General features: G+C 45.0%; 1 protein-coding gene across 1 annotated transcript; it reads right to left on the bottom strand.

Moving 5' to 3' along the window:
• Window positions 1–303: 303 nt before the first annotated feature.
• LOC131220116 (uncharacterized) lies at window positions 304–5,841 on the bottom strand. The gene is made up of 5 exons (XM_058215088.1): window positions 5,140–5,841; window positions 3,399–5,007; window positions 2,824–3,262; window positions 1,890–2,436; window positions 304–342 (listed from the first exon to the last, which is right to left on the bottom strand). Exons 1-5 carry the CDS (start codon window positions 5,839–5,841, stop codon window positions 304–306), a joined length of 3,336 nt encoding a protein of 1,111 aa, XP_058071071.1.
• Between the last annotated feature and the right edge of the window lie 10,540 nt (window positions 5,842–16,381).

Below are 16,381 nucleotides of genomic sequence, written 5' to 3'. Positions count from 1 at the left end.
AAAACTTAGGGCTGGAAGTGCGCCTTGGCGATCTCCCTCTGATTTGGGGGCTGTTTTGATCGGAGATTGGTGGGCGAGCATTGCGAGACGGCACCCTATCTCGTCGATTCCTCATCGCCTACGGAGCACTTGAGCATGAACCAAACCATCTAGCCAAATCAATTTTTAAACTTGATCATTTGATTTAGCATGTGAATTTCACAATCAATTTGAGACGCCTTATATTAACTTGAGAGATGTAACACAAAAGATAATGCCAATGAGTGAACATACCGCCATCCGTCACCACAATAGGGATACATATCACTTTCCCTTCACCATTTTTGAAGAAAACCAATTGAGCTGCAAAAACAGAAAAACAAGAACATCAGTAAATAATAGGAAAAACTAATAATCTAGAAATATTTCAATTTTCATATAAAGCATATGAATGCACATGATTTGTATTGGCTTCTTGCAATAGCACCATCCAAGGCCAAATATAAACAACAAATAATGTGTTTGGATTGGTGGATGAATTATGAACACTTCAGGAGGTGTTTGTATTGGTAGAATTCAAATGAGTAAAACTCAAATGTCCACAGAGTCCTGTGGAAGGGGAAAACTTTGGATTCCAAGCATATTTCTGCTGTTTGCTTTGGAATGCAATTTTCCATGGAAAATGGGTTTCATTTCCACATTTGCTGCTTAGTTACAACTTGAAGCTTGGAGAATCTGTTAAAAAAAGAAAAAGAAATAGCAATGGCCCACAGATGAGGGTAAATATTGGAGGCTGTGATCTTATCATACTCTATTGTGGAGTCTTCAATCCTTACAATCACGTCTACATCCAAATTTGCACCTAATGAACCAAAATTCTATTTTATTAACTATGGGCAGAGAGCTTAAACCATGGGAGATCTGTCCCGATTGTAAAAAGACAAACTTCCTATTCAAATGAGTAAAGCTCAAATGTCCATGGAGTCCTGTAGAAGGGGAAAACGTTGGATTCCAAACATATTTCTGCTGTTTGGTTTGGACTTTGGGGTGCAATTTTCCATGGAAAATGTTTCATTTCCACATTGGCTGCTTAGTTACAACTTGAAGCCAGGAAAACCTGTTTGTTTGTTTTTTTTTTTTTTTAATCATTTTAAAGAAAAAAAAAAAAGAAAAAAGAAAAAAAAGAAACAAGTCAAGCAACAATGGCCCACAGATGAGGGTAAATATTGGAGGCTTTGGTCTTGTCATACTCTATTGCGGAGTTTTCAACCCTCACACTAGACCATACAATCACATCTACAGCCAAATTTTCACCTAATGAACCAGAATTCTATTTGATTGAATATGGGCGGAGAGTTGAGACCATAGAATTTCCATCCCTATTGTATAAAAAACAAACTTCTTATCAACTACCAAAGCTTGCGCTCCGCGAAAGCTCGAATGTCAGAGCATGAAGATATAACGGTTGCTAATATATACTCATTGGGACACAAGAATCCCACGTCATTCATCGATATGAACAAGGAGAGAACTTCTGTAGCAAGACTATAGTGGAAATAACCCGCCATCAATGCACTCCAAGAAAAGATGTTCCTTCAGGCATTTTTTTTTTTTTTTTAACCAACAAGATTTCATTGATGGAAAGAGGATTTACAAAAAGGGGCCAAGGCAAATAAAAAATAGCTGAGGCCCAACAAAGATTGCACATTCGGGAAGGCCATGCACCAGAATGGCCCACCTATCATAAGGAGCAACAAAAAACTGTGGGAAAACTAGGATATGCACACCCCTCCCAGGCCCGATCTGTCCAGGGTGAGCTCACCACGAACCGGCCAAGGAAGCTAAGAGGGGGAGAGGAAGAAGGATTGGGCTTGGGAAGCGCTAGCCCAACGAGCTAGGTAGTCCGCCACCTGATTGCCTTCTCTAGGGATGTAGGAAATGGCGATGGATCCCCTCGCTCTTAGGGTAGAACATTTCTTCAGCCAGTAAAAGGAGAACCACAAAGGTTTGGAAGACCCCGAGAGCAGATCAACCACCGCAAGGGAATCGCTTTCCACATCAACAGAGGTGTAACCATTGGAGAAGCAGAGGGAGAGACCGTCTACCACCGCTTTAACCTCTGCTAAAAAGCTAGAGCCGTGACCATAACCCTTGGAAAAACCGAACCGAAACTCTCCCAAATGGTCTCGGCACACTCCTCCGCTGGCCGAGGGGCCTGGATTGCCAAGAGAGGAACCATCAATATTCAGCTTGAAACAACCCATAACTGGGCAGGTCCAATTGATGAGAGAGATGCCACGGGGAGGTCCTTCCCTGAGGGGGAGCCGGAGGTCCGAAATGGCGTCTCTATCCCTCTGGTTTTTAGCAGGGGGAAGCGGGAAATTCGAGGCAAGGCGGAAAAACCAGTTACGAACTAGGTCGATGGCCCTGGCGTGGGAAGTCTGCACCTCTTCGAATCTGGCGGACCAGATTACCTAGAGGATCAAGGCAGGGGCGAGGCCTCTCAGGGTCCCTAAGAGAGAGAAAGGAGACGAAACAGCCCACCATTGATTTGCCTGGGCCCAAAGCGATTGGCCTGGGAGAAGGTCAACTGATAGGATCACCCCAAAGTGGCCCTAGATTGCTGCTGCAAGCTCTCCCGACACAAAGAGGTGGTCGGAGGACTCCTCATGCCTATACGCCTAGCCACAACAAATACAGGAGGAGGCAAGTTGAATGCCTTTACCTTGGATATTGCGATCAACAAGCACTGCACCGTTAAGTGCTCGCCAAAGAAGAGACCTGAGTTTTGGCGGGAGGAAAGAGTTCCAGGCCCATTTGGCCCAAACCGACTGGAGACCTCACTGGCGGGTAATCTGCCAAGCTGAATTAACTAAAAACTCTCCAAAGTTTGCTGCTGTCCACACCCATACGTCCTGGCCAGAGGTGAGGGAAATACCATCCGAAGCAATGTGGTCACAAACTTCAGCAGGAAGGGAGGATGGGACGGTCACGCCTGGCCACAGGCCCTCAGGACCAGTGAAGTCCTTGATCTGCAATTCCTGAAGATGCGTCGGAATGTCCCCTAAGATATGGTGTCTGAGGAGGCCCATTCCAGACCAGTTGGTATCCCAAAAATTGCTCGATCCCTCTCCCACGAGTAGACGAGAGTGATCCATAAGGAACTCAAATTGCTGCAAGAGTTTCTTCCAAGCAGGAGACGTAGCGCTGCGCTGGGCGAGGGGAGGACGGGAGCTGACAATCCCATATTTTGCGCGCATGAAGACTGCCCAGAGGTTGTTACCTAGGTCGCAGAACATTGTCCAAGCCCTTTTCAATTTGAACCATAGGACTATCTTTCAGCTTTTTGAACCCCAGACCACCTTCGTCAGCGGGGACTGAGATCCTGCTCCAGTTGACCCAGTGGAATTTTTTCTTACCTTCAGTCCACCCCCAGAAGAAGTCCGCAAAGCCAGATTCCAGCATAGCCAACGTTTTGGAAGGAATATCAACCGCAGCAAGGGTGTGGATGGGGATACCCGCAAGGACGTGCTTAATTGGGACGGATCTGGCAGCCTGGTTGAGGAAGCGGGCCTTCCATCCCGAGATGTGAGAGAGAATTTTGTCAACCAAAGGCTGAAAGTATGAGGATCTGAGACGCCCGATGGAGCGGGGAACCCCTAGGTAGGTGAAGTACGGAGGCAAACGGGCGAAGCCTGTCAAACCCTCAAGCTTGCGGATTCGAGAAGACGGCATCTTGGAGGAGGAGATAAGACAGCTCTTGGCCGAGTTAATCTTGAGACCTGACACTCGAGAGAAGCCCTGGAGGAAGGACATCAGGTTCCTGACTGACCTGGCCCCACTGTTGGTGAAAATCATCGTGTCATCCGCAAAAAGGATGTGAGAGATGGTCGGCGTAAACCTGGTAGATCTGAAGGGCTGGCATCTGATGGACGGGATTAAGGCCGAGAGGCCCCTACTCAATGCTTCCAAACCTAGGATAAAGAGGCTTGGGGAGAGGGGGTCTCCCTGGCGAAGCCCTCTACCCGACTTGAAGAACCCCGAGGATTCGCCGTTGAAGAGCACGGAGAGCCACAGGGACGACCAATAACCCTCCACAATAGCAACCCAGGCAGTGGAGAAACCAAACTTGAGGAGGACATCTTTGAGAAAGGACCAGCTAAGGCGATCGTAGGCTTTCTCGAGGTCAATTTTGAAGATGGTGTTGTGCCCTCTGACCTTCCTATCGATGTCCTTGAGCAACTCTTGGACCAAAGCAATGCGCTTAGAAACGGACCGACCTTGTACAAAGGCCATCTGTTCTTTGGAAATGAGCTTGGGGAGAATGGAGCTCAACCTGGCTGTAATTACCTTAGAAAAAATCTTATATATGCAATTATATAAACTTATCGGCCTAAAATCGGACAGGGTCTTGGGGGCAGCACTTTTAGGGATTAAGCAAAGGAGGGTTGCAGAGAAGACTCTAGGGATCTTACCTCCCTGGAGGAGGAACTTGATTGCTCTTTGGATGTCCTCTCTAATGATATGCCAGCAGCTAGCGAAGAAAGCACAAGAAAAACCATCGGGGCCCGAGGCACCCTCCAGCGGTAAAGCTTTAACTGCAAGGTGGACTTCCTCCATGGTGGGAGGCGCAAGCAGAATATAATTTTCAGCACTAGAGACCAGCGCTGGAATGCTGACGGTGAAATTGTTAGGTGAGTTAGTGGGCTCCGCGGAATACAGGGCCTTGAAAAACTCAGAGGCCACCTGCTTCATCTGAGACAAGTCCGAAGTTTTGGATCCGTCTTGCAACGTCAGCTCCCTAATCTGAGCTTTCCTGAAGCGGTCAGAGGCGGAAGCGTGAAAGAACCTCAAATTTCGATCACCTTCCTTGAGCCGCCTATTCCTGGACTTTTGTTTCCAGAAAACTTCTTCAAGGAGCTCCAGCCGCTCCAAGTTCTTCTTCTCCTGGTGAAAGCAATCCAAAGTCAACGGGGAGGGGACGTGGGAGGCATTTTGCTCAAGGATTTCAACCTTTGCCGTGGAGAGCTTGATTTGGGAGAAAATGTCGCCAAAATTTTCTTTATTCCAGATTTTCAACGCCTTCTAAGTGTTCTTCAGCTTGGCCAGAAGATGGATCATAGGGTTTAAGAACGTGTCCGACTTCCAGGCCGACTCAACGAGGGCCAAGAATCTCTGGTCCTGAGTCCACATTCTCTGGAACCGGAACGGCTTTGGGGAGGAAGGAGGGATCGTAGGCGAAGAGAGGAGCAGCGGAGAATGGTCAGAGTGGATCCTTGGGAGGTGTTGGACTAGGAACGAGGGGAGTAGGTGGAGCCAAGCGGAGGAGCAAAGGGCCCGGTCCAACCTAGTCCACTTTCTGTTCGGCCCTGACCTATTGTTGCACCAGGTGAAGGCGTTGCCCGAGAAGCCTGCATCTTGCAAGCTGGCCTGATTGATAGCAGCTTGAAACTCCCTGGAGCTAGTAGTTGACAAGGAATTTCCACCAATCCTTTCCGCATTAGATGTGACTGCATTAAAATCCCCACAGACAATCCAAGGGCCGGCAAACACCGAGGACTGAGCAGCCAAATCACCCCACAGCTCTCCCCTCCTCACATAAGAGCACTTGGCATACACGCAGGTGAAGAAAAGAGGGATGCCGAGCGCAGGCATCGTAGCCGCGAAAGTAAGAAATTGCTCAGAAGCCGAAATGAAGTCAATTGAAATTGAGTGATGGTGGAAGTCCCAAATCTTCCCACCATGAGAAGCATTAGATATGGATTGGTGGAAGCCGAGCCTCAGCCCGATCCTAATCTGAGAGGAGTCCGCCAACATGGGTTCGAGCAGAACCAGAATGCCAGGCTTATGGAGAGAAATCATCCGCTTCACATGTCTGATCGAGGGGGTTTCCAATTCCCCTCACATTGAAATTGAGTGATGGTGGAAGGCCCAAATCTTCCCACCATGAGAAGCATTAGATATGCCCTCCAGGATTTTAGGAGACTGCTCAAATACTCTGGGCCTAAATTGGTGAATTCAGCCTCATCGGAAGCCTGATGCAAGAGAGGAGGAGCCAAGTGGATCTCTGACAGAGGTGGGTTGGCTGCTAGGGGTTGAATTGAATTCTGAGTTTGCGAGGGGGCCTTAGGTTGGGCGTGCAGGGGAAAGGGGTCAAGGGGTTGCTGAGGAAGGGGAGGTTGGGGGTCTGAATTCTCCTTGTGGAAGAAGGGAGAGAGGTCTATGTGGAAGTGGCCGAGGGGAGGGGAGGGAGGAACCGCTCTAACCAGAGGCACCATGAGAGAGGGAGAGAGTTCACCTTCCAGAGGGTGGAAAGTCGATATATCCCTGGGTTTGGCTCCCTCTGACAGGGAGAGAAAACACCTATGCTGAGGAGGAGGTGTCACAAGCTCTGTCTGATGGATGTCAGTACCCGCACTCAGCATCACAGCGCCCATCAATGGGCAGGGGGAGTCGTCGTGATTCAAGGCCAAGGGATCACTGTCAGCCGCATCAAGGCCTGCCCTAGGAGCAATGAGGATGGAGATAGGAGAGGCTGCTTTGGAATTAGCTGCTGCAGGCACATTGTTCAGTGGGGCAGGGCGCTCACTGTTGGCCAGAGGAGAGGTAGCAGGGGCAAGATCCTTCGATGGAAGACTGAACGGAAGAGGATGCTTGGGCACTCCCATCCGATCCTTCTGAGAGGGGGAACCACTAGATTGATGCTCTGTCTGATGCAGCAAATCAGGAATAGCCGAACCATCAGAGAGGTCTTTCGCGTCGGACCTAGGCACCAGGCTTGCGAACGGGTCCGGGGACTGCTTGTTGATAGGGGCATTTGGTCGAACAAGGGGAGGACATCCCACAAGGATACTCCGTTTGGAGGGAAAAGCAACAGCCACCCCGTCCTTCAAGGGCTGATGCCCATCCTGAGGAAGGGCCAACTCACCCCCCGGGTCCTCCAAGGAAGCAGTGATGGGATAAACCTCCTTCCCTACTTTGAGATTAACCACCATGGACAGAGCGACCCCTGTTCGCAGAAGCACCTTAACCCTTGCAAACGCCTGGAAGAGGCTAGATCTTACCAGGGAATCTAACTGCACGACCTTACCGTAGTGCTGCCCAATGTCAATAATGGTGGACTCAAACCAGGCGTGGGAGGGAATACCATGAAGCCTAATCCATCTACCGCCAATGCCCTGAACCACGGACGGGTCCCATGGGTGAATGTTGCGAATGCCCATCTCTGCAAGTAGCAATTGGTCTGAGGAGAAGTCAGTGAGGACCTCCTTAGATTTGAATTGGAAGAGGATGGCTATGGGAGATAGCCGGATGATTTCAATGGCGGAGGCGTCAAACCTTGAATCTTTCAGGATAAGAGCAATGATAGTCACCGAAGCAAATGGGGCCGAGGAGAACCCCACCAAGGCTGTCTGGAGCCGGCGCCGCCGGACGGAGACTGCCGCCCGGTCAAAAGTAACCGTGGACGAATTCGAAGTATCGTGGGCCTGATAAGCGGGAGGTGGAGAGCGCCAAAGGATTCCGCTGAAGGAGCGAGGGTTGGGAGGAGCCGGAAGCAGAGCACGTTGGGGATGAAGGCCGGTTTTCTCCTTGGTTTGCGGCCTGTATTTGGCATATTGAACGGTGACAATACAACCGTCAATTCGCTTCCCGTCGAGGACGCCAATGGCCGCGCGAGCATCATCCTCGTATTAGAAGGTGGCAAACGCAAAACCCCTTGGTTTCGCCGTTCCTGGGAAAGTCAGGATGGATGCATCGATTACTCGCCCATACCTACCAAAAATCGCGAAGACATCGGCAGAGGAACAATCAAAAGGAAGATTCCCAATAAAAACTGAGAATCCAGAAGGTCTAGGGATCCGTGGGGATGCCCTAGACCCCAGCATGGATTGGGGAGATCAAGTCACCTCGAGCGGGAATTTTTCAAGTCGCCTCGAGTGGGAGCTTTTTCCAGTGTTCTCCTAACAGATACTTGTCTTGATCAAGCAATCCAAACATCTCCTTTCAGGCATTTCATCGAACAATCAGTGCACATTTCACAGAAAGGTCGTGAAAGCGTACGTCTGGATTACGTTTTCATGAATTTGGGTGGTTCTGATCAGGTGAGCATGGACCATTTGTTTTTATTTATTTATTATTTTTTATTTACCAATTTTAATTTACCAAAAAAAAAAAAAAAAAAATCGACTACGAAGATTAGCTGATTCAAATGTTCGATCCAATCAATGGATGGCAACAGGACAACAACAAGAAATCCAGTCAATTATAAAATCAAATAAAAACGAAAAGAAAAATAAGGAAATCCAGATACAACGGGTGTTAGAAAGACTATTGTTGAAGAAGGAAACCTAGATTGACGGATATATCATCCACCAAACAGGAAACTTAAAAAAATCAAGAAAAAATCCCAAATGGATCGAGATGAACCTGGAGAAGAGCCGAGTTCTTTTATTCGATTTGAAGGACAGACGTGGAGATCCAACGGTTGTTCGTCTGCTTCTGGATTTGCAGAAGATGATAGGTTGGAGCCGGTTGTGCAGAACGGGGTTTGGGAAAGGGGATTTGGGACGAGGTAGGGAATGGTAGTGTTCAGGACGAGGGGAGCAGATTGGATACTGAACGCTTCAGTAGCCAAAACGCTACTGAAGTGATGCGGCAAAACCCCATTGGCTAGATACCAATGGCATGTTCCCTGGTTATAAATGCTACTCCGTTAGTTCCCTTAACGGATCTTTCTCCGTTTCCGCCGTGCACCCACTCGGCCATGAAATCGGACGGTCATACTCAGAAAATTCAGTTGGGCCCACTGTGAATTTATGTGATCTATCCACACCTTCCATCTGTTTTTCCATCTAATTTTAGGCGTTGAACTCAAAATTGAAGCTTATAAAAATCTCAAGTGGACCATATCACAGGAAACAGTGAAAATAATGATTTCCACCTTTGAAACCTTTCCAAGCCCTACAGTGATGTTTATTTTTCATCCAAACTGTTCACAGGATCAAAAAACATGGATGAAGGTATAAAAAATATATATAATCTTGATCCAAAACTTCTGTAGCCCTCAAGAATTTTTCAACGGTATAAATTCAATTCACACTGTTTCCATTGGTGTGGTCGATTTTAGCCTTTATATGCTTAGGTTTTGAGCTAAGGCCCTGAAATTATCTTATAAAATGGATGGATAGACTGGATAAAATACATAAATTACAGTGGACCCCACATAGTTTACTCAGTACGCAATCCGCTTCCCTTGCCACGTATTGGTAAACTCCACGTACATTTCTTTTGGACGCAGAAGTTCTTGGGAACCTAGGTGGGGCTGCTGTAATGTTTTTGAGAAATCTTCACCTTCCATCCGTTTTTTGAGTTCATTTCATGACATGATGCCAAAAATGAGCCGTATCCAAAGTTCAAGTGGGCCGTACTAAAGGAAAAATGTGGTGAGGGAAATTCCTACCGTTAAAATCTACGTGGGTTATACAGTGATGTTTACAAGCCATCCGTACCATTAATAACTTTATTCCTACGGGATGAACTGAAATAAGAAATATTAGCAGGACTCAAAACTTCCGTGGCCCATGAATATTTCAACGGTTGACATTCAATTATCACGTTTTAGCTCACTTGGGCTCTGGAAACGGTTCAGTTTTGGCGTCATGTCCTGAATTGAACTCAAAAAACGGATGGACAGGTAGGATTTCTCACAAACATCACAGTGAGCCCCACTTGGGTTCCCAGCGCTGGCAGGAAATCCACGCCCTTTTTTTCTTTTTCTTAAGATAAACAGGAAACGGATTGGCTACTCCGCCTGACACCAGCACCGTGGCTGGTGATCAGTGCTTTGTGGGCCCCACCATGATGTATGTGTTTCATTCATTCCGTTCATACATCTTTAAAGATCATTTTAGGCTTGATCCAAAAAACTAGAGGTATATAAATCTCAGCTGGACTACACCACATGAAAACAATAGTGATTGGATATCCACCATTAACATCATCCTAAGGCCCACTGTACTGTTTATTTGACATCTAATCTGTTGATTAGGTCATAAAGTCCCAGATGAAGGGAAAAAACAAAAATCAGCTTGATCCAAAACTTTTATCACCCCGAAAATGTTTTTAATGGTTGACGCTCATTCAAAACTATTTCCTGTAATGTGTTCCAATCGAGATTGGGATATACTCATTTTTGGTCTCATATCATTAAATGATCTGTAAAAACATATGGACGGAATGGATGAAAAATATGTATCAAGGTGGAGCCCATGGAGTACTGACCACCAGCCATTGGTTGGTGCCAGAGGAGTAGCCAATCCGTTTCCAGATAAACGTACCTGTGCGTGGCCGAGTCGTTAACAGCCCTAAACGGAAAAACTTCCGTTAACGGATCTCCTTTTGAAGAACATTTATGGGAAGGAAACCGTCTATTGATATCCACCACTGCCATTTTACCACGTCACTTCAGTAGCCAAAAAGCTACTGAAGCGTTCAGTATCCAATCCGCTCCCCACGACGAGTTGCGCAGAGCGGATTACAAGGACGCGGATCTCCGCGAAAGCCTTTGGCAGGAAGTTCCTACACTGGAAACTTAGGTGGGGCTCACCGCGATGTTTGTGAGAAATCCACCCCGTCCATCCATTTTTTTTAAAATCACCTTAGGACATGGACAAAACAATGAGCCGGATCCAATAATCAAGTGGGCCCAAAACGTGAGGATTGAACGTCCATAGATGAAATATTCCTGGGCCATAGTAGGATAGTATTTATGTTTTCAATTCATCTTAGTATGAACGATGTTATGAACGATATGGATGGCATGTCAATATCATGGTGGACCTAGGGAGGTTTCAATGGTACAAATTTTCCTATCCATATTTTCCTTTATTACGGTCCACTTGAGTCTTCCATCCTTCTCATTTTTGACCCATTTCCTAAAATGATCTCAAAAAATAGATGGATGGAGTAGATTTCTCACACACATCATGATGGGTCCAGTTAGGTTTCCAGCTAGGAACTCCCCGTGAAAGGCTTTTGCAGGAAATCCGTGTCCATGGATCCGTAAGGGAAGCAAATTGCGCTCGGATTATCATCAATCCGGGCAAAGAGTTGTGGGGCCCACCATGATGTACAGTTTTTATCCACGACGTTGATCCCTTTTCTCAAAGCATTTCATAAGGTCATGCAGACCGGGATGAAGGGAAAACAAAAATATCAAAAATATCAGCTTGATCTGAAACTTATATAGCTCCCAATAAATTTTTAATGGTGGCCGTTCAATCCTGACTTTGTGATCCACTTAAGCCTTAGTTTTGTCCAATTTTTGGAACCATGCTGTAAGCCTGTAACATGATCAGAAAAAAGGGTTTGGCGGTGTGGTGTGCCCCACAGAGGGAAGGGGTAGTATGTAGTCAATTTGTGGAGTAATACCGTTTTCATTCCTATACCAAAAAATAGCCGCTCTTAATCTGCAATTTTGGTGTAGTGCCTCTCGGCCTACTGCTGCACTTGGGGACCAGGGTATATTGCCTAAGTCCCGTAAGTAATGCAGAATAATCGACTGTAAATTCCAAGAGCTCTGTCTGTCCTCGGGACTATTAGGAAACGAACTGGGGACAGTTCGGCCACATAGAACGCAGATGCCCCAAACTTGGACGACCTAATTGCTCCCACCAGGCGCAAAATGGATACTCATCCGTCTGAAGCTACACCTGCAGCCCTAGCTGCAGTTCCTTGAGCTTGTTAGCGACCGCCTCCGGGTCTTTTACGATGGTAATTTCATCCATGATCCCCTTTGAAGTACTCTCTTAACTCTTATAAGCCCGACCCCGACCTTTGCTTCTGACCACCTCTGCATAAGATTGAGGTTGAGAGCAAGCAAGGTAAGGTGGTGGGGCCGTAGGTTGTGAGGGCTTTTGCGGAATGGATAACCTTGGTGTCGCCTCCCTGATCATGACCACCCTACCATATCTATATTTTGCCCATCGAGGATACCCATGGCTGCCCTCCATTCATTTTTGTACAAGAAATGGACAAATGCATAACCTCGTGGGAGCTTGGTGTCCGGGAATAGAAGTATGAATGTATCAACTATTTTTCCATATATTTTGAAGATTTCCAATAGTTCCTCTTGAGTGCAGTCGAATGGAAGGTTTCCCACAAAGGAGCTGAAACCCCCTCCCTTGTCTCCACTCTCCAATGTTCGTGCTGACCGTGCTCTCCTTGGGGATCTCCCTCTCCTTTCCCACCTACCTTGATCTGTTTCTTTGGAAGTGCCTCCTCTGGAGTGAGCCCTGTCTCGCCGTGACTGCCTCCACCCCATAGCTAAAATCTCCTCGCCAGCTCGGACCATGAAGGCAGTTCGAAGGCAGTTCTAGTGGTGATGTGCCATCACTTAGAAATTGTATGCAATTACATATCCTCACTCAAACTGACTAAATTGTGGAACCCACTGTCACTAAGTTAAAAGTCTAAAAATTAAATTGGTTAAACCATCCTAATTTCTAATTCATGGAAACTTGTTGTTTGCAATAAGACATTTGCATATTTTTCATTTCTAAGCATTCAATAAATGCCGAACAATCTATAGTTAGATATTCTGGTGGTGAAGGTGTATGGTAGTGCTGGAGTGTATACTAATCGGATAAAATTCCAACCATCGAAAGCCTTGCTGGGCCCGCTTGTATCAGAGCTAGGACCTCTTGCACCTCTGATACAGTCACACGTGACAATGTGTAATGTGTATGGGACAATATTGTCTTGTGCATCAGATGCTTCGAATCATGTGGACCACATTACCAAAATAAGTTGATCTCATTTTAATTAATAAAGATGAAAGTCTTGAGTCCCAGTTTGGTAGACTCCTCGAAATAAGTTGATCTCAAATTAATTAATAGTAATTATGTGGTAGAAATTAAGATCTCCAATACATAATGGGTTCGTGATAACATTAATTATGTATTATAGATCAATATCTCTAATATATAATTATTTCTAACTAAAATGAGATGAACCCGTTTTAGTTGACAGTAAGACTAATATTCCCCTCCCCTTAAGTTTACATGAAATCAATCATTTAAAATCCATGACTTAGGCTATGATTTCCATCTAAAGTACATTCACTTGTTGAAAAAAGGAAATTTGAAATTTCCTTACCATCCAAAGGAATTGGACTCCTAATTCTGCCACTCTCTAATAAGACTAATTGAAAGAAGACTTGAAAGAATCATAACTACATTTTGAGGTTTCCTTCCTTATTATGAGCACATGGAGATCACTAGGCTTTATTATTCCCCATGATTAAACCATAAATTCTTACTGCAATTCAATTGCACAACCAAACGCAGAAAGAAGGGAGAACATGTGTTGAAATAAAAGTGACACCATGCATAATCATAATTATTATTGTCTTACAATCATAATTATACGGAGAAACTGATCTGACTGGAAAGTTATACAGGTTGCCGGGTGAGAAACTTTCGAAGGTTGTCTAAAGCAAAATAGTAGCTGTCTAAAGCAAAATAATAGACAGAATAGATGCATGCATCGACAAAATAAAAATATAGACCTCGCCAATAGCGGTTGATATAGAGAAGAGCTATGAAAACCAAGAGGGACGTGGTGCATGACACTGAAAAGCATGCATAGAAGATTATGTCATCACCATCTTCCTCATCGCCTGATGTTGTTGTCATTGAAGGTGGTAGCAAAGAAGTAGAGAAGCAACTCTTCAGTGGTGGTCCGCAGAGCAGAGGATTGCCTTCGTAGCTGGTTTCTCCAAAGGTGCCAAACTGCCTCTTCAAGCCAGGTGTCCTACCGGATAAGTTATTGTGGGCCACCGTGAATGTAGATAAGGTGTAGAGCTCAATTAGTTGAGGGGGAATCACCCCACTCAATCTATTGTAAGAAAGATCCAAGCTCTCAATCTGTTTTAGGTTTGAGAAGGTTTCTGGAATTGGTCCGGTCAATTGATTGTGGGACAAGTTCAGTGCATGAATAGCCATTAGATGTCCAATTTCAGGTGGGATTTTACCTGTTAACTGGTTCCATGACAGATCTACACCAGACATAAAGTAAAGAACATTGCCCATGTAAGTTTCAGACCTGCTCTTTGTTATAAACTCCACTTCATCCTCATCTGGTGTCACATCGACGGCATTAAAAGACACTTCAACATTAATACGATTTCCAGGCGTATACATGCTCGTAGACCAACTGCTCTCCATTTGATAGACAAGAAAAGAAAAATCAATTACTCTTGCCCTCCCGAATGTCATATTACCAAAGCATGGCGGTATTGACCCAGAGAGATAATTGTTTGAAAGATCTAATATGCTGATGTTCTTCAGCTGACACAAGTTCATGGGAATGTGACCTTGAAAATTATTTCCTCCTAGGAGAAGAACCCTTAAATTGGGAAGTGCACCAATCCAACTCGGAATATTTCCAGATATGTTGTTATGCCTCATGTCCAATGTAACAAGGGAGGTTATTTTGGATAAAGCATCTGGCATCAATCCTGTAAACCCATTTCCTTGCAAATGTAAGAAGTTCAAAGATAGGTTGGCGCATGAAGGTATGGGACCAATAATTCTATTTTGGGAAAGGTCCAAACGTGAAAGAATACAGAGGTTGCAATACTCGACTGGAATAGGACCTTCCAAATAATTTTCAGGCATGGAAAACGACGTCAATTTAGAAAAGTTCCCAATCTGTGTAGGAAGATGATCCGATATGTAGTTTTTACCAACATCCAAAACCTCTAGATGTGGACTTCTAAATAAACCAGCCGAGATCTTCCCCATGAATCTATTGCCATCCAAATGCAGATACCGTAACTGAGTCAAGTTTGAATCAGTCGGAAACACTGGGCCTCGTAATCTATTCTTTGATAACTTCAAATTTTTCAATGAAATGCAACCCATGGCCAATTGTTCTGGTATTTCTCCTGAAAAATTGTTTCTTGACAAATCTAAAGAAGACATTTGCCTCATGTTGCCCATCGAGGGAGGAATGGTACCATGCAGAGCGTTTGAAGACATGTTTAAGTATTCTAAATGTGGGAGTGAAAAACCGAAGTTTTCAGGAAGCTGTCCATAGATTTGGTTGTTGGAGACATCAAACCAAATTGCTTCCAGGTTGCTAGGATGATGTGGAAGACAGAATGGGCCAACCAAGGAGTTGCTTTTTAGATCTAGTGCTTGTAGTCTTTGATTATTCTCTAACAACCAAGATGGGAACTTTCCCTTCATGTTGTTGTGGGAAAGGTCCAATGCTCTCAGGTCATATTGGCTGGAAAGGAAGCTGGGAATGGCACCAGTGAGCTTGTTGATGTTGCAGTTTGATAAGAGAAGGACTTTCAACTGGAATTGAGGAACCCAAGGTGTGGATTCAGTTTCAACCTCCAACTGACCGGGATAAGTTATAACATCGCCCACAAAATAGGTTTTGTTCAGTATTGAAAGTTCCACAACCTCAAGTTTAGAAAGGTTAGCAAATGAGCTAAATGAGAGAGACCCCTCAAAGCGGTTGTAAGAGAGAGAAAGGAACCGGAGCATTGTGAGGCTGGAGATGAGAGACAAGGAGATTTGCCCGCTGAGTCTGTTGTCGGAAACATCAAGTAGTTGGAGGGATGACAAGTTGCTGAGACATGGAGGAAGGCTCCCTTCCAATTCATTTCCTTGAAGATCCAGTTCTTGGAGATTCTCCAGATTGCACAAAGCTACAAAACCGAACAACGTAATTAACATATCACTACAAAATTCAGCTGGTATGCTCCCACCTTTAGATAAAAATAAACAAATAAATAAGTAATCATCCAACGAAGAAATGATCCTGTGCTGTCAATTTACTATAGATTACAGTGATCATAAGTACTATGAGTTAGGGCTTTTAGCTGCATCCAGAAACCTGGACAGTCTCAATTGATCGATCTAAGCTGTCCATTACATCAATCACATTTTTCATGAGCTACCATGCTAAAAATTGCACCAATTCGATGATCAAATTAACTTGTTAGTTGACCTTCTCTTTTATAGCCATCCATTTACCTAACCATGGTTGAAAGTGATGCTTTAAAACCACATCTGACCATAATCAAACCCATGAAAGAAATAGCTCACTTGCACGAATGGGTAGGCTAGAATCATCTGAATAGTGTGTGTTTTTCATGGTAGCGATGTATTTTGGATCCTATGGAAATTCAGGATTGATGAATTGGACGCTAACTTCAATCATTTCATTTTACTATAATAACAAAGGAATATAGATCTGTCTGGACGGTTTATTAAATGCAACTTATAGATTACAAATGAATGAAGAACAATGTCTATAAATATTGTAGAGCAAATTTGGTTCCAGCAGAGTAGGGGTGCAATGATGCTAGATTTTGAATTGCCTATCA

Source organism: Magnolia sinica, chromosome 12 (genome assembly GCF_029962835.1).
Source record: "Magnolia sinica isolate HGM2019 chromosome 12, MsV1, whole genome shotgun sequence".
Taxonomy (NCBI): Eukaryota; Viridiplantae; Streptophyta; class Magnoliopsida; order Magnoliales; family Magnoliaceae; genus Magnolia; species Magnolia sinica.
This window is presented reverse-complemented; position numbering and strand designations above follow the sequence as displayed.

Coding starts and splice junctions, on each gene's coding strand:
- LOC131220116 (XM_058215088.1), bottom strand. CDS start 5,841: ATGATTTCTCTCCATAAGCCTGGCATTCTGGTTCTGCTCGAACCCATG. Junction 3,263..3,398: donor CTTCTGGGGGTGGACTGAAG/GTAAGAAAAAAT, acceptor TCTGCGACCTAG/GTAACAACCTCTGGGCAGTC. Junction 2,437..2,823: donor GCTTGGCAGATTACCCGCCA/GTGAGGTCTCCA, acceptor CTGGTCCGCCAG/ATTCGAAGAGGTGCAGACTT.